This window comes from Schistocerca gregaria, chromosome 10 (assembly GCF_023897955.1).
Source record: "Schistocerca gregaria isolate iqSchGreg1 chromosome 10, iqSchGreg1.2, whole genome shotgun sequence".
Taxonomy (NCBI): Eukaryota; Metazoa; Arthropoda; class Insecta; order Orthoptera; family Acrididae; genus Schistocerca; species Schistocerca gregaria.
The window spans coordinates 223991004-224018922 of record NC_064929.1 but is presented as its reverse complement, the minus strand read 5'-3'; the positions used below and the strand labels follow the sequence as shown (position 1 = coordinate 224018922).

At 43.7% G+C, this 27919-nt stretch overlaps 1 protein-coding gene across 1 annotated transcript in view; it reads left to right on the top strand.

Moving 5' to 3' along the window:
• LOC126293258 (uncharacterized) overlaps window positions 1–27919 on the top strand; it is a 109640-nt gene that overhangs the window by 20022 nt on the left and 61699 nt on the right. The window contains exons 2-4 of the mRNA XM_049986374.1: window positions 175–307; window positions 389–514; window positions 17789–17955. Of these exons, the coding sequence (XP_049842331.1) occupies window positions 185–307; window positions 389–514; window positions 17789–17955 (416 nt within the window). The 5' untranslated portion in view covers window positions 175–184. The remainder of the gene's footprint in view (window positions 1–174; window positions 308–388; window positions 515–17788; window positions 17956–27919) is intronic.

The window sequence follows — 27919 nt, the reverse complement described above, 5'->3', positions numbered from 1 at the left end:
CTGTCACATAACAATCTGCAGTGAGCGACAGTGTTACACTAGTTGTCGATTCCTGATACAGAGATTTCTCCTACACGGAGCAATTTATTCTACAACGTGTCAATCACCGACTCTCCTTTACCGTGCAGATATTTTGGTGTATCACTGTTATATTTGCAGCAATTTCTGTTTCAGGTGAAACCGTATGGACCCATTGAATCTTAGTAGGGGTGCCCTGTACACCCGGATGCAGCAGTACACTTTACAGACCCACAGCCTGCCGGACGAAGAGCCGACGCCGACCACGGGCAGCGAGAACCGACACCAGGTGAGCCGGCGGTCGCCGCTAAAAGTGCGGAGTCCATCTGTCACTCGCGATAAGTTCAGCATTTTTGTCGTTTTGTTGTAGGTGAACGTCTCGAGTAGAATAAACGGAAGTGCGATGTACACGAGGACTCAGCGGTTCACTCTGCAGACACACAGCTTACCGGATGCAGAACCGGTGCCGAGTACCAATGGGGAGGGTCAACGGCAGGTGAGTGAGTGGAGCAGAGAGGGAGCACACTTCAACTGGAGCCACATTTGACAGTTTGAATTTCTCACTGATGGAATGTCTGTGTATTTGGCCGACAGATCAGCATTCCAGTTCCACAACAGGACAGGAGCTAACAGTGGATTCCTCACCCTTATTACATCTACATGACTACTCTGCAAGTCACACTTAAGTGCCCGGCAGAGGTTCGTCGAACTAGTTTCACACTGGATTAACTTTTCATAACTGGGATTCACAGTCATGTAAAATTTTTTGAAAGACGTCATGTTTACACTAGTGATTGTTTAACTTTTTATTTCCACTAATGCAATTTCAGCCTTAGACCATTATCAAGTGCAGACGTTTTGGCTTTAAGCCATGTCAACTTTATACACGCTGACACATTTATATGTCGTCGTCATTCGCTGTTATATACATTCGTAATGCTGCTAAGTAGCGCGAGTGCACGTGCCCGTATATTGTAAAACGGCACAGTCTGTATTTACACCTTGTTGTTCTACCATCACTAGTAACTTTTGCACTAAACCACAGCAGTGAACGACTGTTATAGGCTACTGGTAGCCATTTTGGCCAGGTCCAGTATTTGGAAGAGCAGTGGCTCGAATCCGGCAATTGAGCTTTAGATTTTCCACAGGTTCCTTTAATTTCTTGAGGCAAATGTGAGAATGCTTCTTTTTAAAGAACGAGGCTAATTGTCTTTTCCCTCAACCTTTCGTAAAATAGGGTCGTGTTCAGTCTTCTGTAACTCCGTTGTCGATAAGGTGTTAAGCCATGAACTTCCTTCGATTTGTGTACAAAGGGATTTTAATTGTTGTCTGACTATCCTGATGCAGCAGCTCAGTAGAGGTGAATGCCGATTTAGCTCTTTAGTTTGTGGATTTTGGACTCTTACTTTATCTCATGTGTCCATCACAGTGGTGCGCTGTTATATTCTGATCTTCTTTTAAATGACACTTTTGAAGAGTTATTCATTTGAAGAGTTACATGCCATCTCCACAAAGGAATGTGGAAGTTGGGAAACTAATATGACAGGAAGGAGCCAAATCAGTTTGAGTCATTTTGTGTCATAGAACATCACTGTCTGAATTATATCTATTTCTCATGTACGGAACTGAAAGATGAGGATTCTCTATGACTGAGTCCCCCCTAAATAACTGTGTAATCATCTGGGGAAAGTTTCATGAATCGCCGGTTCGGCGCTTTCCCGCTTGGTAAGTTTTGGAATCTTTGTTTCTAATATATTTTTCCCATGTGGAAGTTTCTTATATATATACAGACACAAGCAGACATCATGTTTGCTTGTGTCTGTGTATGTGCGGATGGATATGTGTGTGTGTGTGTGTGTGTGTGTGTGTGTGTGTGTGTGTGCGAGTGTACACCTGTCCATTTTTTCCCCTAAGGGAAGTCTTTCCGCTCCCGGGATTGGAATGACTCCTTACCCTCTCCCTTAAAACCCACATCCTTTCGTCTTTCCCTCTCCTTCCTGAAGAAGCAACCATCGGTTGTGAAAGCTAGTAATTCTGTGTGTGTGTTTGTGTGTTTTGTTCATGTGCCTGTCTGCCGGCGCTTTCCCGCTTGGTAAGTCTTGGAATCTTTGTTTTTAATATACACTCCTGGAAATGGAAAAAAGAACACATTGACACCGGTGTGTCAGACCCACCATACTTGCTCTGGACACTGCGAGAGGGCTGTACAAGCAATGATCACACGCATGGCACAGCGGACACACCAGGAACCGCGGTGTTGGCCGTCGAATGGCGCTAGCTGCGCAGCATTTGTGCACCGCCGCCGTCAGTGTCAGCCAGTTTGCCGTGGCATACGGAGCTCCATCGCAGTCTTTAACACTGGTAGCATGCCGCGACAGCGTGGACGTGAACCGTATGTGCAGTTGACGGACTTTGAGCGAGGCCGTATAGTGGGCATGCGGGAGGCCGGGTGGACGTACCGCCGAATTGCTCAACACGTGGGGCGTGAGGTCTCCACAGTACATCGATGTTGTCGCCAGTGGTCGGCGGAAGGTGCACGTGTCCGTCGACCTGGGACCGGCCCGCTGCGACGCACGGATGTACGCCAAGACCGTAGGATCCTACGCAGTGCCGTAGGGGACCGCACTGCCACTTCCCAGCAAATTAGGGACACTGTTGCTCCTGGGGCATCGGCGAGGACCATTCGCAACCATCTCCATGAAGCTGGGCTACGGTCCCGCACACCGTTAGGCCGTCTTCCGCTCACGCCCCAACATCGTGCAGCCCGCCTCCAGTGGTGTCGCGACAGGCGTGAATGGAGGGACGAATGGAGACGTGTCGTCTTCAGCGATGAGAGTCGCTTCTGTCTTGGTGCCAATTATGGTCGTATGCGTGTTTGGCGCCTTGCAGGTGAGCGCCACAATCAGGACTGCATACGACCGAGGCACACAGGGCCAACACCCGGCATCATGGTGTGGGGAGCGATCCCCTACACTGGCCGTACACCTCTGGTGATCGTCGAGGGGACACTGAATAGAGCACGGTACATCCAAACCGTCATTGAACCCATCGTTCTACCATTCCTAGACCGGCAAGGGAACTTGCTGTTCCAACAGGACAGTGCACGTCCGCATGTATCCCGTGCCACCCAACGTGCTCTAGAAGGTGTAAGTCAACTACCCTGGCCAGCAAGATCTCCGGATCTGTCCCCCATTGAGCATGTTTGGGACTGGATGAAGCGTCGTCTCACGCGGTCTGCACGTCCAGCACGAACGCTGGTCCAACTGAGGTGCCAGGTGGAAATGGCATGGCAAGCCGTTCCACAGGACTACATCCAGCATCTCTACGATCGTCTCCATGGGAGAATAGCAGCCTGCATTGCTGCGAAAGGTGGATATACACTGTACTAGTGCCGACATTGTGCATGCTCTGTTGCCGGTGTCTATGTGCCTGTAGTTCTGTCAGTCTGATCATGTGATGTATCTGACCCCAGGAATGTGTCAATAAAGTTTCCCCTTCCTGGGACAATGAATTCACGGTGTTCTTATTTCAATTTCCAGGAGTGTATATATTAAAAACAAAGATTCCAAGACATACCAAGCGGGAAAGCGCCAGTAGATAGGCACAATGAATAAAACACACACACAGAATTTCGAGCTTTCGAACCGGCGGCTGCTTCGTCAGGAAAGAGGGAAGGAAAAGGAAAGATGAAAGGATGTGGGTTTTAAGGGAGAGGGTAAGGAGTCATTCCAATCCCGGGAGCGGAAAGACTTACCTTAGGGGGAAAAAGGATACGTATATACTCGCGCACACACACAAACACATATCCATCCATACATGCACAGACACAAGCAGACATATTTAAAGGCAAAGAGTAAGGGCAGAGATGTAAGTCGAGGCGGAAGTGTCGAGGCAAAGATGTCGTTGAAAGACAGGTGAGGTATGAGTGGCGGCAACTTGAAATTAGCGGAGATTGAGGCCTGGTGGATAACGAGAAGAGAGGATATATTGAAGGGCAAGTTCTCATCTCCGGAGTTCGGATAGGTTGGTGTTGGTAGGAAGTATCCAGATAACTCGGACGATGTAACACTGTGCCAAGATGTGCTGGTCATGCACTAAGGCATGTTTAGCCACAGGGTGATCCTCATTACCAACAAACACTGTCTGCCTGTGTCCATTCATGCGAATGGACAGTTTGTTGCTGGTCATTCCCACATAGAAAGCGTCACAGTGTAGGCAGGTCAGTTGGTAAATCACGTGGGTGCTTTCACACGTGGCTCTGCCTTTGATCGTGTACACCTTCCGGGTTACAGGACTGGAGTAGGTGGTGGTGGGAGGGTGCATAGGACAGGTATTACAACGGTGGCGGTTGCAAGGGTAGGAGCCAGAGGGTAGGGAAGGTGGTTCGGGGATTTCATAGGGATGAACCAAAAGGTTACGAAGGTTAGGTGGACGGCGGAAAGACGCTCTTGGTGGAGTGGGGAGGATTTCTTGAAGGATGGATCTCATTTCAGGGCAGGATTTGGGGAAGTCGTATCCCTGCTGGAGATCCACATTCAGAGTCTGATCCAGTCCCGGAAAGTATCCTGTCACAAGTGGGGCACTTTTGTGGTTCTTCTGTGGGAGGTTCTAGGTTTGAGGGGATGAGGAAGTGGCTCTGGTTGTTTGCTTCTGCACCAGGTCAGGAGGGTAGTTGCGGGATGCGAAAGCTGTTTTCAGGTTGTTGGTGTAATGGTTCAAGGATTCCGGACTGGAGCAGATTCGTTTGCCACAAAGACCTAGGCTGTAGGGAAGGGGCAGTTTTATGTGGAATGGTTGGCAGCTGTCATAATAGAGGTACTGTTGCTTGTTGGTGGGTTTGATGTGGACGGACGTGTGTAGCTGGCCATTGGACAGATGGAGGTCACCGTCAAGGAAAGTGGCAAGGGATTTGGAGTAGGACCAGGTGAAGCTGATGGAAGCAAAGGAGTTGAGGTTGGAGAGGAAATTCTGAAATTCTTCTTCTCTGTGAGTCGAGATCATGAAGATGTCATCAATAAATCTGTACCAAACTTTGGGGTGGCAGGCCTGGGTAACCAAGAAGGCTTCCTCCAAGCGACCCATGAATACGTTGGCGTACGAGGGGGCCATCCTGGTCTCCATGGCTGTTACCTTTAATTGCTGGAATGTCTGGCCTTCAAAAGTGAAGAAGTTGTGGGTCAGGATGAAGCTGGCTAAGGTAATGAGGAAAGAGGTTTTAGGTAGGGTGGCAGGTGATCGGCATGAAAGGAAGTGCTCCATCGCACCGAGGCCCTGGACGTGCAGAATATTTGTGTATAAGGAAGTGGCATCAATGGTTACAAGGACGGTTTCCGGGGGTAACAGATTGGGTAAGGATTCCAGGCGTTCGAGAAAGTGGTTGGTGTCTTTGATGAAGGATGGGAGACTGCATGTAATGGGTTGAAGGTGTTGATCTACGTAGGCAGAGATACGTTCTGTGGGGGCTTGGTAACCAGCTACAATGGGGTGGCCGGGACGATTGGGTTTGTGAATTTTTGGAAGGAGGTAGAAGGGAGTGGTTGCGTGGTGTCGGTGGGGTCAGGAGGTTGATGGAGTCAGGTGAAAGGTATTGTAGGGGGCCTAAGGTTCTGAGGATACCTTGAAGCTCCGCCTGGGCATCAGGAATGGGATTACCTTGGCAAACTTTGTATGTGGTGTTGTCCGAAAGCTGACGGAGTCCCTCAGCCACATACTCCCGACAATCAAGTGCCACCGTTGTGGAACCCTTGTCCGCCGGAAGAATGACGATGGATCGTTCAGCCTTCAGATCACGGATAGCCTAGGCTTCAGCAGTGGTGATGTTGGGAATAGGATTAAGGTTTTTTAAGAACGAGTGAGAGGCAAGGCTGGAAGTCAGAAATTCCTGGAAGGTTTGGAGAGGATGATTTTGAGGAAGCGGAGGTGGGTCCTGCTGTGACGGAGGACGGAACTGTTCCAGGCAGGGTTCAATTTGGATAGTGTCTTGTGGAGTTGCTTCATTAGGAGTAGGATTAGGATCATTTTTCTTCATGGCAAAGTGATATTTCCTGCAGAGAGTACGAGTGTAGGACAGTAAATCTTTGACGAGGGCTGTTAGGTTGAATCTGGGAGTGGGGCTGAAGGTGAGGCCTTTGGATAGAACAGAGGTTTCGGATTGGGAGAGAGGTTTGGATGAGATGTTAACTACTGAATTAGGGTGTTGTGGTTCCAGATTGTGTTGATTGGAATTTTGAGGTTTTGGAGGGAGTGGAAGTGGGAGATTGAGTAGATGGGAGAGACTGGGTTTGTGTGCAATGAGAGGAGGTTGAGGTTTGCTGGAAAGGTTGTGAAGGGTGAGTTGCCTTTCCGGAGGTGGGAAACCAGGAGATTGGATAGTTTTTTGAGGTGAAGGGTGGCATGCTGTTCTAATCTGCAGTTGGCCTGTAGGAGGATGCTCTGAATAGCTGGTGAGGATGTGGGAGAGGAAAGATTGAGGACTTTTATTAAGGATAGGAGTTGACAGGTGTGTTCATTGGCTGAGTTGTGTAGGTGAAGGATTAGGTGAGGGCAATGGATTGTTCAGTTTGGAACTGGTATAGAGACTGATGGAAAGAATGGTTGCAGCCAGAGATGGGAACTTTTAAGTGTGAGGCCTTTGGGGGTAATGCCAAATGTCAGACGAGCCTGAGAAAATAAAATATGGGAGTGTAATCTGGCTAGGGCGAAGGCATGTTTGATGAGGGAACGTAAATAAAACTTAATGGGGTCATTGTGGGGGTGTTGTGAGGGTGACATGGTATTAGAAGGTGGAAAGTGTAACATGAGGCTGAGATGAAAATGAAAATAAAAATATATGGGGAGAGATAAAGGTGAACTAGAAAGCAACTGGAGATCTGGTGTGAAAAAAGGCGAAAAAGTGTTGGTTAAAGCTTGGCTATGTTGATCCTGTGGTGAACTTGGGTTGGTAGACAATGATGTGCACAAAGGTTAGATGGTTTTGTTGCCGCCAACAAGCAACAGTACCTTCATTATGACAGCTGCCACCCGTTCCACATCAAACGGTCCTTTCCCTACAGCCTAGGTCTTTGTGGAAAACGAATCTGCTCCAGTCCGGAATCCTTGAACCATTACACCAACAACCTGAAAACAGCTTTCGCATCCTGCAACTACCCTCCCGACCTGGTACAGAAGCGAATAACCAGAGCCACTTCCTCATCCCCTCAAACCCAGAACCTCCCACAGAAGAACCACAAAAGTGCCCCACTTGTGACAGGATATTTTCCGGGACTGGATCAGACTCTGAATGTGGCTCTCCAGCAGGGATACGACTTCCTCAAATCCTGCCCTGAAATGAGATCCATCCTTCATTAAATTCTCCCCACTCCACCCAGAGTGTCTTTCTGCCATCCACCTAACCTTCGTAACCTCTTAGTTCATCCCTATGAAATTGCCAAACCACCTTCCCTACCCTCTGGCTCCTACCCTTGTAACTGCCCCCGGTGTAAAACCTGTCCCATGCACCCTCCCACCACCACCTACTCCAGTCCTGTAACCTGGAAGGTGTACACGATCAAAGGTAGAGCCATGTGAGAAAGCACCCACGTGATTTACCAACTGACCTGCCTACACTGTGAAGCTTTCTATGTGGGAATTTCCAGTAACAAACCGTCCATTCACATGAATGGACACAGGCAGACAGTGTTTGTTGGTAATGAGGACCACCCTGTGGCTAAACATGCTTCGGTGCACCTCCAGCACATCTTGGCACAGTGTTACACCGTCCGGGTTATTTGGATACTTCCCACTAACACCAACCTGTCAAAACTCCAGAACTCCGGAGATGAGAACTTGCCCTTCAGTATATCCTCTCTTCTCGATATCCGCCAGGCCTCAACCTCCGCTAATTTCAAGTTGCCGCCACTCATACCTCACCTGTCTTTCAACAACTTCTTTGCCTTTGTTCTTCTGCCTTGACTGACATCTCTGGCCAAACTCTTTGCCTTTACAAATGTCTGCTTGTGTCTGTGTATGTGTGAATGGATATGTGTGTGTGTGCGAGTGTATACCTATCCTTTTTTCCCCCTAAGGTAAGTCTTTCCGCTCCCGGGATTGGAATGACTCTTTACCCTCTCCCTTGAAACCCACATCCTTTCATCTTTCCCTCCCCTTCCCTCTTTCCTGACGAAGCAACCGCCGGTTGCGAAAGTTCTAATTTTGTGTGTATGTTTGTGTTTATTTGTGTGTCTATTGACCTACCAGCGCTTTTGTTTGGTAAGTCCCATCATCTTTGTTTTTAGATATATTTTTCCTACGTGGAATGTTTCCCTGTATTATATACATACATTTTATGACAATATAATGTAATTGGATAAACAAAAAATCTACTCACCTAGTGGTGGCAGGAGAACGCACATATAAAAAAAGGTTGTACATATGCAAGCTTTCGGAGTCAGTGGCCGCTTCTTCTGGCAGAAGGGTTGAAGGTAAAGGAAGAGCGATGAAGAAAAATGACTGGTGAGGTTTATGAAAAGGGGTAGAGTTCGAAAAAGTCGCCCAGAACCTCAGTTCAGGGGAGACTTACCGGATGGGATGAGAAGGAAAGACCAATATGTGGGTTCTTCTGCTGCCACTTAGTGTGAGTAGGTTTTTTTATCTGTCCAACTACATTATGTATAACGACAAAAACAATCAATTTTTGAGAAAACAATTTAATTGCATGGATAAAAAAACTACTCACTAAGCGGCAGCAGAACACACACATAAAAGAAGGTTTCATTTAGTCAAGTTTTGGGAGCCAGTGGCTCCTTCTTCAGGCATAGAGTTGAAGGAGAAGGAAGAGGGATGAAGGAAAAGGGCTGGAGAGGTCTAGGAAAAGGTTTAGATTTCAGGAAAGTCATCCAGAACCGCAGGTCAGGTGAGATTTACCGCATGGGATGAGAAGAAAAGGCCTTTCCTTCTTTCCTGCTCATACTGTGTGTGTGTGTGTGTGTGTGTGTGTGTTCTGCTGGCAATTGCAGTACTTAACGTAGGAAACTGCAAAGAAACTATGATGTTCAAAAACACAATACTAGGCCAAACAAAAGCGTTAATCCAGAATGAGATTTTCACTCTGCAGCGGAGTGTGTGCTGATATGAAACTTCCTGGCAGATTAAAACTGTGTGGTAGAGCACTTGCCCGCGAAAGGCAAAGATCCCGAGTTCGAGTATCGGTCGGGCACACAGTTTTAATCTGCCAGGAAGTTTCATAAGCATTAATGTCATTGGCACTGATACTGTATAATGTCAGAAGGACACATTTCATGTGTCTTGAGCTGTTTAACAAAATTCTTGCAGAACTTAAAAAACTATCAATGATATGAAGGTCTTTAAAATGCCCTTAAAGTCATATCTACTGTGCTACTGCTTCTACTCAGTTGTGGAATGCATTGTCTTGTAAAATACTGCATTGTGTTCAATGTCTTACACATGTGTACTTCTTTTAAGTATAATAAAAACAAAGATTCCAAGACTTACCAAGCGGGAAAGCGCCGGCAGACAGGCACATGAACAAAACACACAAACACACACACAGAATTACTAGCTTTCGCAACCGATGGTTGCTTCTTCAGGAAGGAGAGGACGCCAAGAGTGTCTTTCCGCCGTCCAACTAACCTTCGTAACCTCTTGGTTCATCCCTATGAAATCCCCAAACCACCTTCCCTACCCTCTGGCTCCTACCCTTGCAACCGCCCCCGGTGTAAAACCTGTCCTATGCACCCTCCCACCACCACCTACTCCAGTCCTGTAACCCGGAAGGTGTACACGATCAAAGGGAGAGCCACGTGTGAAAGCACCCACGTGATTTACCAACTGACCTGCCTGCACTGTGACGTTTTCTATGTGGGAATGACCAGCAACAAGCTGTCCATTCGCATGAATGGACACAGGCAGACAGTGTTTGTTGGTAATGAGGATCACCCTGTTCCTAAACATGCCTTGATGCACGGCCAGCACATCTTGGCACAGTGTTACACCGTCCGAGTTATCTGGATACTTCCCACCAACACCAACCTATCTGAACTCCGGAGATGGGAACTCGCCCTTCAGTATATCCTCTCTTCTCGATATCCGCCAGGCCTCAACCTCCGCTAATTTCAAGTTGCCGCCGCTCATACCTCACCTGTCTTTCAACAACTTCTTTGCCTCTGTACTTCCGCCTCGACTGACATCTCTGCCCTTACTCTTTGCCTTTAAATATGTCTGCTTGTGTCTGTATGTGCGGATGGATATGTGTGTGTGTGTGTGCGAGTGTACACCTGTCCTTTTTTTCCCCTAAGGGAAGTCTTTCCGCTCCCGGGATTGGAGTGACCCCTTACCCTCTCCCTTAAAACCCACATCCTTTCGTCTTTCCCTCTCCTTCCTGAAGAAGCAACCATCGGTTGCGAAAGCTAGTAATTCTGTGTGTGTGTTTGTGTGTTTTGTTCATGTGCCTGTCTGCCGGCGCTTTCCCGCTTGGTAAGTCTTGGAATCTTTGTTTTTAATATATTTTTCCCATGTGGAAGTTTCTTTTAAGTATAAGTTACGTACAGACTTCGAATGATGACAGATTTATAATTCACATAGCAATTTAAAGGGTCACTATGCAAAGTTATGTACAATTTCGATGCATTTCACACGTGCAGTATCTGTAACATTCAAATACATAAAAAGCACAAACAAATAAATATATGTAGAGTACTCATCTTCATAGAAGAAAAAAGCACAACTCTCTATGGTTTTAATTATTTTGTTGTCATGGAAAGCGATGGTCGAGATCGTGAAATTACGTGCACTACCATTATTATAAGTTTTGTTTAAAGCTGTGCAAATAATTTTAAAATACAAGCATTACAATTTCTTAAACAAAGATGTATGTCATTGTAACGCTATGATAGATTGAGATTGTCATGTGACAAGGCATTACACATCAGGTGCAAACAACAGTTCTTGTTACACTCATCACCTAGAGAATTACGAACACTGACATACTATTGTACGAACCAGTCCAGGTGACAGCAACATCACCTGGCGAGAAATAACCGTTAGTGAGACACGCGCACAGTGCACTTAGTGTTTCTGATCTTGCTGTCTGTAAGTAGAATGTGGAAGGCACGCAGTCTATCAGAGTTTCACCGAGGGCAGATTGTGTCGGCCCCAAGTCTCGGCACAAGCCTTTCAGAAACTGCACGACTTGTAGGGTGTTCGAGGAGTGCCGTGGCGATTGTCTTTAAAATGTGATGAAACTGAGGTGAAACCACATTCAGCCCTTGTGGGATAGGTGGCCACCCCTCATTAGAGACGGTAGGATGGGCAGACAGTTAAAACGGGACAGCAGAGAACTATGGTGGACTTAACATCAGATTTTAATTCCGGGCAGAGTCCAAGTGTGTCTGAACACACAGAGCACTGAACACTCCTAATGACGGGCCTCCGCAGGTGACGACCTGTGCAAATGCCAGTGTTAACAACGCGGCATCGGCAACTATCACTGAATTGGGTATGTGACCGTCAGTACCTCCTCAGACGCACCAGTTCGATAGCACAAACTCATCATCTTCCAGGGGAACAGCTCCTCAACATCTGTACTACGGGACTGAGACGAGATGGCGGTGGTTTAATTATGCTCTGGGCAACATTCAAGTGGGTGTCCCACGTCCTCAGGTCCAGTGAAGCTCTTGCAGGGAATTGCGATATCCGAGATGTATCACACACTGGTTGCAGATCACGTAGACTACTCGACAATGATGTTTCCCAATGCCAGCGGAAATTGTCAATGAGTCGCCCTAACCGCCGTCTGCTTCACGTCTGCTGTGCAGCGAGCTACCTTAATTTAAGTATTATCTGTATTTTTCTTACTTGTCACTTCTTCTTCTGCGTGTTTTTGCTTTTAGGAAGTTTTAATAGTTGAGTGCTATTAATAGTGTTCCATAGATTTCGTGTTTGTTTTGAATACAGTCCAGAGACAGGTAGTGCTATTTTCCTTGTTTTCTACAAGAAGTGGTTAGCAATCACAGTTTAGTCAATAATCAACCGCCTTTAGTGAATTAGCAGTCTAGTTAAAAGTTGATTAACACTCTATAGTAAATTGATTTCTTAGGATGGATAGGATGTGTAGCTGCTGTGTACGGACGCAGGAGGAGCTGGCCACTCTTCGCGAACAGCTGAGCGTGTTGATGGCCGCGGTCAGCCGTCTTCAGGCTGCTGCCTCGGAGTGTAGCGGCAGTGGGGAGTCTGGTGCGTCGCAAGGTACACCCCAGGTGTTACATGCTTCACCCACTGTCCCTGCTGTCGAGATATCTTAGCGGGTACCGGGCGCGGTTGGGCCACCCTCTCCCCAAGGGGAGTGGCGAGTTCAGCGGCGTTCGCGGCGCACGAGGCGGAGGGTCAATGTGGAGGCTGGCCGTGTGGCATCGCCCGCTCTGCCTGTGAGTGGACATGTGGCCGCTCCTTCAGCAAGGTCCGAGCAGGCACACGGGGGGGAGGGGTTTATTAGTTATTGGGAGCTCCAACTTTAGGAGGGTGATGGAGCCCCTTAGGGAAATAGCGGAAAGGTCGGGGAAGAAGGCCAGTGTTCACTCTTGTCTGCTTGCCGGGGGGTCTCATCCGAGATGTGGAGGAGGCCCTACCGGCGGCGATAGAGAGCACTGGGTGCACCCGACTGCAAATTGTTGCTCATGTCGGCACCAATGACTCCTGCCGTCTGGGTTCAGAGGTCATCCTCAGTTCGTACAGGCGGTTGGCGGAGTTGGTGAAGGCGGAAAGCCTCGCTCGCGGGGTGGAATCAGAGCTAACTATCTGTAGTTTCGTTCCCAGAACCGATCGCTGTCCTCTGGTTTGGAGCTGAGTGGAAGGCTTAAACCAGAGGCTCAGACGATTCTGCGGAGAGCTGGGGTGCAAATTTCTCGACCTCCGCTATCGGGTGGAGAAATGTAGGGTCCCCCTGAATAGGTCAGGTGTGCACTACACGCCGGAAGTGGCTACGAGGGTAGCGGAGTACGTGTGGAGTGCACATGGGGTTTTTTTAGGTTAGAGAATTCCCTCCCTAGGCCCGACAAGACGCCTCCTGAGACGCGGCAAGGCAGGAGTAGGCAAAATGCAACAAGGAATAACAATATTAATGTGCTAATAGTAAACTGCAGGAGCGTCTATAGGAAGGTCCCAGAACTGCTCTCATTAATAAACGGTCACAATGCCCATATAGTACTAGGAACAGAAAGTTGGCTGAAACCAGACGTAAACAGTAATGAAATCCTAAACTCGGATTGGAATGTATACCGCAGAGATAGGCTGGACAGTGAAGGGGGAGGCGTGTTTATAGCGATAAGAAGTGCAATAGTATCGAAGGAAATTGACGGAGATTCGAATTGTGAAATGATTTGGGTGAAGGTCACGGTTAAAGCAGGCTCAGACATGGTAATTGGATGTCTCTATAGGCCCCCGGGCTCAGCAGCTGTTGTGGCTCAGCACCTGAAGAATAATTTGGAAAATATTTCGAGTAGATTTCCCCACCATGTTATAGTTCTGGGTGGAGATTTTAATTTGCCGGATATAGACTGGGAGACTCAAACGTTCATAACGGGTGGCAGGGACAAAGAATCCAGTGAAATATTTTTAAGTGCTTTATCTGAAAACTACCTTGAGCATTTAAACAGAAAACCGACTCGTGGCGATAACATATTAGACCTTCTGGTGACAAACAGACCTGAACTATTTGAATCAGTTAATGCAGAACAGGGAATCAGCGATCATAAAGCGGTTACTGCATCGATGATTTCAGCCGTAAATAGAAATATTAAAAAAGGTAGGAAGATTTTTCTGTTTAGCAAAAGTGACAAAAAGAAGATTACAGAGTACCTGACGGCTCAACACAAAAGTTTTGTCTCAAGTGCAGATAGTGTTGAGGATCAGTGGACAAAGTTCAAAACCACGGTACAATATGCGTTAGATGAATATGTGCCAAGCAAGATCGTAAGAGATGGGAAAGAGCCACCGTGGTACAACAACCGAGTTAGAAAACTGCTGCGGAAGCAAAGGGAACTTCACAGCAAACATAAACATAGCCAAAGCCTTGCAGACAAACAAAAATTACGCGAAGCGAAATGCAGTGTGAGGAGGGCTATGCGAGAGGCTTTCAATGAATTCGAAAGTAAAGTTCTATGTACTGACTTGGCAGAAAATCCTAAGAAATTTTGGTCCTATGTCAAAGCGGTAGGTGGATCAAAACAAAATGTCCAGACACTCTGTGACCAAAATGGTACTGAAACAGAGGATGACAGACTAAAGGCCGAAATACTAAATGTCTTCTTCCAAAGCTGTTTCACAGAGGAAGACTGCACTGTGCTTCCTTCTCTAGATTGTCGCACAGTTGACAAAATGATAGATATCGAAGTAGACGACAGAGGGATAGAGAAACAATTAAAATCGCTCAAAAGAGGAAAGGCCGCTGGTCCTGATGGGATACCAGTTCGATTTTACATAGAGTACGCGAAGGAACTTGCCCCCCTTCTTGCAGCGGTGTACCGTAGGTCTCTAGAAGAGCGAAGCGTTCCAAAGGATTGGAAAAGGGCACAGGTCATCCCCGTTTTCAAGAAGGGACGTCGAACAGATGTGCAGAACTATAGACCTATATCTCTAACGTCGATCAGTTGTAAAATTTTGGAACACGTATTATGTTCGAGTATAATGTCTTTTCTGGAGACTAGAAATCTACTCTGTAGGAATCAGCATGGGTTTCGAAAAAGACGGTCGTGTGAAACCCAGCTCGCGCTATTCGTCCACGAGACTCAGAGGGCCTTAAACACGGGTTCACAGGTAGATGCCGTGTTTCTTGACTTCCGCAAGGCGTTTGACACAGTTCCCCACAGTCGTTTAATGAACAAAGTAAGAGCATACGGACTATCAGATCAATTGTGTGATTGGATTGAGGAGTTCCTAGATAACAGAACGCAGCATGTCATTCTCAATGGAGAGAAGTCTTCCGAAGTAAGAGTGATTTCAGGTGTGCCGCAGGGGAGTGTCATAGGACCGTTGCTATTCACAATATACATAAATGACCTGGTGGATGACATCGGAAGTTCACTGAGGCTTTTTGCGGATGATGTTGTGGTGTATCGAGAGGTTGCAACAATGGAAAATTGTACTGAAATGCAGGAGGATCTGCAGCGAATTGACGTATGGTGCACGGAATGGCAATTGAATCTCAATGTAGACAAGTGTAATGTGATGCGAATACATAGAAAGATAGGTCCCTTATCATTTAGCTACAAAATAGCAGGTCAGCAACTGGAAGCAGTTAATTCCATAAATTATCTGGGAGTACGGATTAGGAGTGATTTAAAATGGAATGATCATATAAAGTTGGTCGTCGGTAAAGCAGATGCCAGACTGAGATTCATTGGAAGAATCCTAAGGAAATGCAATCCGACAACAAAGGAAGTAGGTTACAGTACGCTTGTTCGCCCAATGCTTGAATACTGCTCAGCAGTGTGGGATCCGCACCAGGTAGGGTTGATAGAAGAGATAGAGAAGATCCTACGGAGAGCAGCGCGCTTCGTTACAGGATCATTTAGTAATTGCGAAGGCATTACGGAGATGATAGATAAGCTCCAGTGGAAGACTCTGCAGGAGAGACGCTCAGTAGCTCGGTACGGGCTTTTGTTAAAGTTTCGAGAACATACCTTCACCGAAGAGTCAAGCAGTATATTGCTCCCTCCTACATATATCTCGTGAAGAGACCACGAGGATAAAATCAGAGAGATTAGAGCCCACACAGAAGCATACCGACAATCCTTCTTTCCACGTACAATACGAGACTGGAATAGAAGGGAGAACCGATAGAGGTACTCAGGGTACCCTCCGCCACACACCGTCAGGTGGCTTGCGCAGTATGGATGTAGATGTAGATGTAGATGTTGATTGTGTCACGAGGCCCAGTGTGTGATGGAGTGGTTCGAGAACAAAGTGGTGAGTTCCAATTGATGTTTTTGCCCCTCAACTCACCAGGTCTGAACACATCTGGGATGTGATCGAATGTGGTGTCAGAGCTCGTCCAGCCCCCTCCCCGGAATTAGGTGACACGTGCTTGCAGACGTGATACCAATTTCGCCCAGTGACCTATGGGGGCCTCGTCACTTCCATGCCACAATATGTCACCGCTGTTATCCGTGCTAAAGGTGGACGTACCGGCTATTAGGTAGGTTGTTTTAATGTTCTGGTTGATCAGTGTATATAGTGACAAATCTTGGTAACAGAATTCCACAATAGTAAAAAAATTTAAATGGAAGGTGCTTTGAAGAGGGATTGAAGGGATTTCTTAAAAGTATGGACTTTTATGGTATTACAGAATTCCTCTCTGCACAGATTCTATTATACTTTTTGTAAGTATTAGAAATATGTTACAATTTTTAAATTGTTTCAACAGTGTTGTCACATGGATTGTAAGATACAGGGGTTGGACAAAAACATGAGAACACCAAAAACACAACACATTACCATGCCTAATACAGTGTTGGAAACCCATTGGCACTCACAACAGCTTCCAGTCATCTCAGAATGGACGAATACAAGTCCCGTGTGGTTTTCAAGAGAATCTTTACCATTGTTTCTGCTAAATAGTGGCTAGTGCAGGTAATGATTACGGACACAGATACCGATTGTGCTTCCTCTCCAAATTAGACAAGAAAAGCTCAGCATTGAGAATAGTGGCCAGGGGAGGTATAACAATTAATTCTCGTGCTCACAAAACCGGTCCCAGACAGTGCGAGCTGCGCGAACGTGCGGTTTCATTTTGGAACACGGTCTCACCGTCGCGAACAAACATTGTACCACGGGCTGGACACGGATCGGCAAAAACGGTCACGTAATCCTCGGTAGTAATGCAACCGTGCAGAGTTAACTTTGGGTCGAGGAATACCGGGGAAGTAAACCTGGCCAGAAGTCAGAAACAGTGCGATACGAGACTCTTCTGAGCAAATTATTTTCTTCCATTGCTCCGTAGTCCACATTTTACAGCTTTGGCACCGTATTTTCCTGTTGCAGACGTTTGTGTCAGTAGTGGGTGGTTTTGGGATTCCAGTTCAGCCTGCAGTTGTTTCGGTGCTCACAGAGTTACCGAAGTCCTGCAGTGTCATTTCCAGCTGTTGTCATCTTATTTTTCATTACAATCCTTTTGGTGACTGCCGCCACTATCAGTCGACACAGTCTTTCGTCCGTGTTGTGAATTTGTGAATCGTGTTTTTTTACTTTTCCTGTATGTGCTATAAATCTTTGATTTGGTGCCTTGAGAAACACTAAACACTTTGGCTGCTTTGGTTACAGAAGTATCCACCATACGAGCCTCAACAATTAGTGCACCTTCACATTCACTCACGTCTGACATAATCCACTGATAAGTATACAGAATACTGTTACGGCTACAATTAACACTCGGAATGAACTGAGGGCGTTGCACGGGTACCACTCGTGGTCAGATATAACGGCGCGACCTGCGTGCTTCACTAGCGACAGCATTTGTGTTCGAGCATGCATTGCTTGTGCTGTTTTTATGTTTTCCTCCAACCTTTGCAGGTTTGTAACCCAGAACAGCTCTTGTAGTTATCAGTGTAAAATATAAAAATCAATAAAAAAAATTTATCTCGTCAGTCATATATTTACCAAGTTCAGTTGAAATTGTTCGAGGCATTTTGGAGTTGTGATGGAACATGCATTCATTTTGATACGAATTTTTGTGTGAAATGCATCAGGAAGATGTGCAATTTGTTTTCTCGTGTATGTGTAGGTAACTGTAGCAGGAGAACAAAACGTCGATGCAGAAAAGAGAGGGAAGAGGCTGTCTGAGAAGACAACTGGTGAAACTCAAAGCAGTGATTCTTCCACAGATCCAAACTATGGAAAGAGGCAAAAGAAGGCTGCCGACTCTCCTACTGCTGCAAAGCGTTTGACGAGGTAAACATTTTTCTCTCCTGTAACTGCCTTTCCTGTGTTTTTGACTGCTACACGTATCTTGTAGTTAATGCAGTCATTATGTTGTCGTTTGATGACATTAGAAGACAAACTGAAGTAATCTGTATCAGTTATTGTGACATCGATACGTGCAAAAAGCAGTGCGCGAAAATGCGATTTTGCACGGGATTGCGTCTGGGGCTCTATTGATCACTGATATAGGGGTCAAGTATTTTGGATAGGCCCCAGCCTAATGACCATTTTTATACCTGTCGGGAGATTGGACATACTGCAGCTGTCATTCAGGACTGGGTTGAAATTTAAATATTACACACTTCCTCCAGTCCAGGTAAGTTGAGCACATCGGGTGGTTCTTTTGCATGTGTGGTCTCAGGTGGACAATGGATGGCTTACAAAAACACCATTTATTCATATGTGTTTCCCGAGGAAGCCCTGAAAATTTCTATTAGTGGCAAATTGTTAATATTTTTGCAACGTATTCTAAAGATGATATTCTGAGTACTTAAAACTATTTTCAGTGTCATTATCTGTTACTGAGAAGGAAAAAACAGCAAAAACCAGTTTTTAGCTATTTTTGCACTGTGAGCTGCAATTATCTAAATAACTGACCATAGCAAAGTGCTCAAATTTCTGTACATTCTTTAGACAATCATCTAGAAATGTCATTTTGGCAAATCTGCATTTGTTATCAAGATCCAGCTGAAAAATAGTGATTTTTGGGACTACAATTGTGGGGACTACCACTTCTATCATTTCTATTCGTAGCAGATCGTTAAAATTTTTACTGTATGTTCTTAAGAGGACAGTTTCAGGGAACCTCGAAATTTTTTTTATATACCATTATCCATTAGTGAGATTCAGAATTTCAGAGTTATCGTACTTACGTATGCAGTACCTGGTCTGAGATTAAATGAAGTTTTAACTGATTTGGCGAACATACAGCAAGGGCTCTAGGCGTCATTGCAAATGATCTGAGGTCACCAAACTGTGTTTCTAGTCAGCATTTTTTCACTAATGTAACTTTATAACACGCTGTCTCTGCATAATGGGCACTTCACACAAATATGCCCAGAGCGATACTGCAAAGACCTAGAGAGCAGAGACAGTGGAAATGAAAAATACAGACAAGTGGAGACCATACATAGGCTTACCTGTGCTGGCGAATTTTAAATATGTGGGTGTAGGGGGAAAAAAGTTGGATCCTCTAGAATTTTCCAGCTGCCTCTGTAACCAGTCATTTAAAATTTTGGCCCAAAATCCGCCGTCGCCTATACCTACGTGTTAAAATTTACCGGTCTTTGAGGTTCCAGATGCCCCAAAGTTTGTGTAGGTCTCGACTCATCTCAATTTTTCATTTCCTCTGTCTCCTCTCTCTTTGCCCCCACTGCTTCTATCACTATCCATCTCTGTTTCTCTTTTACTCCCACTGCTTCTATCACTATACATCTCTTTCTCTTTTACTCCCACTGTCTCTCACCTCTCTCCCACTGGCACTGTATCCTCTCTCTTGCACCTTCACTGTCTGTCTGCTTCTCTCTTTCAGTACAAAAAGTGCAGACATGTTCGTGTGCCAAATTTTTTGGAGAAAGAGGCAGAATGAGGACTGAGGGAGCTGGTTCTCCACTTTTCTTTCAGAGCCTTTTGAAAAAGAGTAGATTAGCCATTTTTGCTCCGACAGGAACATTTTTCTGGTAGTGCCCTTCGTTTCCTGCCGAGGGCAGGTCGTGCTGCTTATATAAGATTAATTCTGTAGGTCAGTAACATTTTGACAGTTTATTTATATATTGCAACAAATTTATAGTATTGGACACATACAAACAACAAATTAGTATGCTTAGAATAAGCTCAACACACAGTTGTTTGCTTTACATTTTTTCTGGAGACTTCGCTTGTCAATAATAATTTGTCCGAAACACCCGGCTCGTGATCGGTTCCTTAAAAAAGTAAAAGTATGGAAATATTTTACTGAATTTGCAGTCTTTGTACTTAAACATAATTTTTGAAAGTAATTTTAACCTCTGTCAGGCATGTTATAAGGCCCTTTTTAGTCCATTTTTTTTTTCACTGCGGTACCACCTTGAGTGTATTCGTATAGGTGTGAAGTGCCCATTATACAGAGAAAGCGCATCATAAAGCTTTATCGGTCAAAAAATGCTACCTAAAAACATAGTTTTTCAACCCCACAATCCTCGCAATGACCCTAGAACCCTCGCCACGTGTTTGCTACGTCAGTTAAAACTACATTTACTCCTCAAACCAGATATTACGTACATACTTAAAGTGCATAAGTATCGTAACTTTAAAGCTCTGGATCTCAGTAACTGATAACGGTATTGAAAAAGATTCGAGATTCACCAAGAACCTCACCTTAAGAACATATTGTAAAAATTTTGATGAACTGCCACCAATAGAAATTATAGGAGTGGCGATCCCTACAACTGGTACTTCTGATACCCAAAAATCATGGTTTTTTGAGTGTATCTCGACAACAGATATGTATTTTTGAAAAAAACATAAATGTCATTTCTAGATATGTCTCTAAAGAATGTACAGTTAAAATTTGAGCCATTTGCGAAGGTTAGTTTGGGTCCACGGTGCAAAAATGGCTAAAAACTGGTGCGGTAACATTCAACCCCCGGATTTCGGTAACAGATAACGGTAGCAAAAAACAGTGTAGAAGTTTTCCCCCTGCACGCCCACACTGACACGATGGCCGATACGAAAGGTCTACTGCCATCTCTGTGTAAGGGCCAGTTTTCACTAAAGTGAGGTGTCGCGAGATGGGGGTACTGCGATGTTTGCGTACATCCGGATAAGTTTAACCGTTAGTATGTACTCGTCTGGAGATAGATTCGGTAGAAAGTCAAACGAAGGCTAGTGTTTCGAAGTGCAGAGGGAAAAAAGTGCCGAGGGGGAAAGGAAACCTCTGCGACAGTCGGGTCGGGTCGTAAGAGCAGTAGCAGTTTTCTCACTGCCCGCGACATGTCGTGCGAGGGTAGGTTTCGTCAGTAGTGGGAATCATCCAGATGGATACCTACGATGTCATGGGGCGGAGTTACTCGGTGGCCGCTGCCGGGTGTCGAGTCTGACTTCTCGGCCAGCGTCAGCGTACCTGTAACGGGTAGGTTCTCACTGTTCTGTGTCCGACAGGTCGTACATCGAATTCGCAGTCTAGGGTAATGTCGGCAGTTTGTCTGTGCATAGGTGTGCGAGCTTGTTGGTGTCCCTGCTGTAGCCTATTGATCGATTTAATAGCAGCTGGCATATCCAGTCAACATTGCCGATATGCAGGGGCTTGCCGATGTTGCTTGGGGATGTATGTTAGCTTGCTGTAGGTGGTTATGCCCTAGCTAGTAGAAACTTCTCGTGAGCAAATGGTGCCTATAAAAGATCCTGAAGGTCCACCATAGACAACACCTAATGTAAAATTATTTAAATTTGCTCAGACTGGAGGAAGTGCATAATGTTTAAATTTTGACCCTGTATTGCAGAATAGCTGCAGAACCCCTGTTCTTCTGATAGGTACATGGTTTCTAGGTGAAGGGATATCCAAAAACCTTTGGCAACTGTCTCCGTGTTCAATAGAGTGCATTGCAAATGCTTCAATTTTCTTCTTGTCCATGTTCCACTTTTGTACAAGGCTTCACTCCAGATGATACCTTCAGGAAAGGTATCCTAACATTTACATTTGATGTTAACAAATATTTCTCTTTAAAAATGTTTTATTCCTTGCTATTGCCTGTCTTGTTCTATATCCTCTCTAATTTGGCCATCATCAGTTAACTTAATTTGCTGCCCAAATAGCAGAGCTCATCTACTACGTATAGCGTCTCATTTTGTAATCTAATTCCCTCGACACTGCCCGATTTAATTTGGCTAAATTCCATTAACGTTGATTTCCTTTTGTTGTTGTTTGTGTATAATCCTCGTTTCGGAACACTATCCACCCATTTCGGCTGCTTTTCAAAGTTCTCGGTGTTCCGGACAGTCTTACAGTGTCCTCGACATTCTTCGAAATTGTTATTTCTTACCTCGAGATTTCTATTTCTTACCTCGAATTTTAATCTCCCTTCCAAATTTCTCCTCGGTTTCGTACACTGGTTGCTCGACGAACGAATAGAGTAACGTAAAGACGTAAAACTACGACCAGTCTGTTTTTTAAAATAGTTATTTATTCATTTCGTGTACTGGTTTTTGAACTTTTTCGGGCCCATCTTCAGATGGTTTTCTAGAAGTTCCATGTCAGTTTCTCTGTGACCAGAAGATGGAGCATGTTTTAATGCACAACCATGAGTATTGTTTATCTACCAATTTGGATCTAAAATTTAGTTTTGTACTTGCTGCAACAGTACGGGCAGCTTTTGTTGTTAGTATCCGTTTGTCTGCTTCCGTTGTTATGGCTATTTGGTATCACATCATCCACTTTTACAGAATGTGTATGCACATACACTGTGCTAACAAAACTTTGTCATCATTCAGCACGTACTATACAACTGTTACTTGTTACAATGACTTAGACACAAAGGTATGACATTGGCCTTCTTTGCCCAGAGATGTTATTTACTTTTGTTTGCTTGTATTAAAATTGATATATGGGCATATACTTTAATCAAAACTAGCATCAACATGAAAGCCCAAAATAAAATAAATCAATTAATTACCACAAGAACTAACGCCAAGTGATAAGATTAGAATAGATTTACTTTCATTCCAATTGATCCACAGTGAAGAGGTCCTCCAGGATGTAGAACATGTCAGAAAAACAACAATTCATGACAAATATTTACAACTCAAACAAATAAGCTAATGTACCTTCCACAGGTCCCAAGTGGAATGATTGTCAATTTTTTGAAATGAACACTAATTGAAAGGATCATTTTACAACACTCATTTACTAAGCTCGCATAAATGCACTGAATTTAAAATTTAAACAAATGTTTATTTATTAGGTAACATATAATAGAACTAATACAATATTTATTTACAATGAACACATTACTGCACTAGATGGTGCAGAAGATAGATTGTACTTTATACACAGGGATGCCCTGGAGTGCGCACTGCACACACACACACACACACACACACACACACACACACACACACACACACACACACACACCATCAGTTTGTTCTACTGAGAAAATAATGGGGTAGAAGGAGTTGGCCACCAATAAATCCTTTAGGCTTCTCTTAAAGTTAATTTCATTGGTTGTTTAGCTTTTTATGGCTGCTGGCAAGCTATTGAAAATGTGTGCCTGAATAATGCACACCTTTTTGTACAAGAGTAAGTGACTCTATATCCTTGTGTAGATTATTCTTATTTCTAGTGTTGATTCCATGAACTGAGCTGTTGCTTTGAAAAAATGATATACTTTTAATGACAAATTCCATTAAAGAATAAATATATTGGGAAGCAGTAGTTAGTATCCCTAGTTCCCTAAACAGGCTTCTGCAGGATGTTCTTGAATTCACACCACATATAACTCTTACTGCACGTTTTTGTGCCCGAAAACTTTAGCTTGGCTTGATGAATTGCCCCAAAAAATAATCCCATATGACATTATGGAATGAAAGTAATCATAGTATGGCAGCTTTTTCATTTTTATATCCCCTATGTCTGACACAATGCGCATTGCAAGTAGAGATTTGTTAAGATGCTTCAGCAGTTCTGTGGTGTGCTCCTCCCAGTTGAAATTATTATCAAGCTGTAATCCCAAGAATTTAACACTGTCCACTTCTTCTATCTGCTTGTCATCATATGTTAGGCATATACTCGTGGGACACCCCTTACAAGTTCTGACCTGCAGGTAGTGTGTTTTTTCAAAGTTCAGTGACAAAGAATTGGCTAGCAACCAGTAATTAATGTCTGCAGATACTTTATTAGTCGATCTTGATCTGCTATTCATTACAGTGATTGTATCATTGGCAAACAAAACAAACTTGGCATCTGGTAATGTTACTGATGAACGGTCATTGGTATACACAAGAAAAAGTGAGGATCCTAAGATGGAATCTTGTGGGATCCCACACGTAATTTGTTCCCAGTTGGATGTTGCCTGATAGCTTAATAAATGTCTCTTTCATCTAATACTCTTTGTTTCCTGCCAGAGATATAAGATTTGAACCATTTTGCAGCATTTCCTATTACACCATAGTATTCTAATTTACTTAAAAGGACATTGTGATTTACACAGTCAAATGCCTTTGACAGATCACAAAATATACCAGTTGCCTGCAATTTTTTGTCTAATGAATTAAGTACAGTGTCACTGTATGTGTAGATAGCCTTCTCAGTATCAGAACCCTTTAAAAATCTGAACTGCGACTTTGACAGTATGTCATTTGTGATGAGATGGTTATAAAGCCGATTGCACATTACCTTTTCTAAAATTTTTGAGAGTGCTGGCAAAAGTGAAATTGGACGGAAATTTGACGCTATTTCTTTATCTCTCTTTCTAACAGTGGCTTAACTTCAGCATATTTCAACCATTCAGGAAATATTCCACCGATAAACGACTGGTTACACAGATAACTTAATATGTGCCTGCAGCCAGGCGACTAGCGCTAGTTTTGGTGTTCTCGTAAAGATAAGTCTTTGATTATAAAACATATATATTAGTACTGATTACGTGGTAAATAGGTGTATCAGTGTGCCTTTTAAGTGTACCATTAAAAGTTTCATTTTTCTTTATGTAATAAAGCAGAAAACACGAAAAGACCGTACAGTTGTATTTTATGTTTACGTTCTGCTGCAGCAAATATATAGAATTTCGTTTAGTTGTTCCTTCCTCTCTCCAACAATTTAACTTAGCGTACCTCTTCATTATTTAACTAGCATTTCAGGAAAGTAGCGTAAAGTTTAAGTTGTTGTTTCAGAAACTTTGCACTTTCGTTTTTGTTTACACACAGTTGCGTATAGGCCAAATTTGTGTAACCGAATTTTCGTGTTTATCTGTAATTTAACTGACTTATTCTTAATAAACCATTAGGTTTATCATGAGTGAAAAGTGCTTGACGTGCTGTAGAATTGTTAGATTGGGGCTTTGGTGCGATGGGTGCTGTTTTTTCCATGTGGGTGACTGTAGTGGCATGGGAATAGGAGAAGTAAATGAGACTGCATGGGAATAGGAGAAGTAAATGAGACTGCATGGGAATAAGAGAAGTAAATGAGACTCATCGTAGTGGCGTGGGAATAGGAGAAGTAAATGAGACTCATCAGTGGTTTTGTAGGATTTGTATTCGAGATAGGAAGATACTAGAACAGGAGGGGAAAATTGCCGCCCTTCAGGCTGAGTTAGACAAGGCCAGGGAAGATCTTGACAGGTTAAGGAGGGAGAAGGGTAAAGAGAGGTGGGAAGTGGCAACAGGAGGAACAGGCCTAGAACTTTGTCTGACAGCTTCATGGTGAATGTGGAAAATAGATTTGACCTGTTGCTTCAGTTAGAAGCTGGTGAGCCTCAAGCAGTTGCAGGTGTAGACAGAGCACAACAAACTTTCAGCAGCAAATTAAATTTTTTTTAAACCTAGTGCTGGTCTGGAGCAGGTGACAGAGGATTTAGGATCACTTTGCAAAGATTTCACTAAGGAGGACACTGTGGTTATAGTGGGTGGGGCAGGTAACAGTATTGACAGAGATCCTGGGTACGGTACAGAGTGTGACCTGGTGAAGATTGCATCAGCATCGAAGCATACTAGTGTTGAGTTTGTATCTGTTCTTGGGCACCTATTTTGAACTCTTCTGTCAAGAGAGTTAATTTGGAGCTGGAGCGGCTGCTTATGTTGGGTGCAGGGACACACATTGGTTTGGTCCTGTTGATTCTCTCAGTAGGTGGGATTATACTAGGCATGGCCTTCACCTCAACAGGAAGGGGAAGGGTAAACTGGCTGGGAAAATAGCAGGAAAGTTAAAGGGGGAGGCACTGTCAGGAGTGGTAAAATACCAGTGGTTATAGGGTTCAGAAAAAAACAATTTTTAGGGTAGGGAGGACAGAAAGAAAGCAAATTTTAAGAGAGGTTAGAATTGAGACAAACCTTTAGTTTGGGAAAGAAATAAAAAAACATAATTCCAGCTTATTACTCCAGCATAAACAGCTATTGGTTAAGAATTTTCAACAATCAGCAGATATTATAACTCTACCCAATTTTCACTCAGTCAATGTGAAATGTCAGCTATCTTTATTGCATCACTACATTCTAGGACTGAGAAATAAAATTAATGAACTAACTATCTGCATAGATGAATTAGAGTCTTCAAACCCAGCTGACATAATCTACCTCTCTGAACATCATATGACCACTGGTATAGAACTTTTAAGTGTTACAGGGTTTAGGTTAGCATCTCACTTTTGTAGATCAGAAATGGAGAAGGAGGAGTTGCCACATTCATTAGGAACTGATATAAATTTAAGAACATAGACATTCATAAATTTTGCCTAGAACAGCATATGGAAGCATGTGCAACAGAATTAGAATTACACAAAAAAATCCTTCAAAATATTAAGTGTATATCGAGCACCTGCAAGTAACTTTAATCTGTTTGTAAACCACCTTGAAGCTGTACTGGCCCATTTAACAACCAAAAAGAAAGAATTAGTGGTTGCTGGTGACTTCAATGTAGATTTCCTTAAAGACTCTCCCAATAAGAACTTATTTAAGTCAGTAACACTATCATTCAACTTAATTCCCACTGTTAAGTTCCCAATCACAGTAGCCAATTGCTCACAAACAGCTACTGATAATATCTTCATAACAAAGTCAAACGAACAAAATTATATTACAAAACCAATAGCCAATGGCCTCTCAGACCATGACATACAGCTCCTCCAGTTAAATGTTAATACTGAACAGGATACGAAATCTGTTATTTCTCAACTCAGGAGGGTAATAAATAAGCCAAAAATGGATTATTTTAGGACACTACTCAGAGACATTCACTGGGGTGATGTTTACAGTGCTCATGGCATGAATGAAAAATATACAACTTTTGCTAATAAACTGCTTACTTTATTTGAACACTGTTTTCCCCCAAGACTTACCAAGGTTAGAGCAAAGTCTACAAAAAAGCCATGGATTACTCGAGAATAGGGGTATCTTGTAAAATAAAAAGAAAACTGTGTCTGTCAATCCGAAACAGTTCCAATGTTGATGCTATAGCACATTACAAGAAATACTGCAAAATATTAAAGACTGTAATACTAATGTCAAAGCAAATATATTACAAGGCAAAGATAGTCATATCAGATAACAAAATAAAGACAGTATGGGATATAGTGAAGGAGGAGACCGGTAGAACTGCACATGAAGAGGAACAAGTAGCATTAAGAGTAAATGATACATCGGTGACCGATGTATATAGTGTTGTAGAACTTTTTAATAAACATTTTATAACTGTTGCTGAAAAGATGGGGTTGTAAAGTTCGGTAGATGCTGCTATGGCATACCTCAGACCAGAAATTTCAAGCAACTTCCATAATATCAATTTGACCCTCATTACCCCAACAGAAATAATGTCCAACATAAAATCTATAAAATCAAAAACATCTAGTGGGTATGATGAAATATCAACAAAGTTAATTAAAGAATGTGATTCTGAGCTAATTAACATATTAAGCTATCTGTGTAACCAGTCATTTATCAGTGGAATATTTCCTGAATGGCTGAAATATGCCGAAGTTAAGCCACTGTTTAAGAAGGGAGATAAAGAAATAGCATCAAATTTCCGTCCAATTTCACTCTTGCCAGCATTCTCAAAAATTTTCAAAATAGTAATGTACAGTTGGCTTTATAACCGTCTTATCTCAAACAACATACTGTCAAAGTCAAAGTTTGGATTTCTAAAAGGTTCTGGTATTGAGAAGGCTATCTACACTTACAGTGAAAATGTGCTTAATTCATTAGACAAAAAATTGCAGGCAACTGGTATATTTTGTGATCTTTCAAAGGC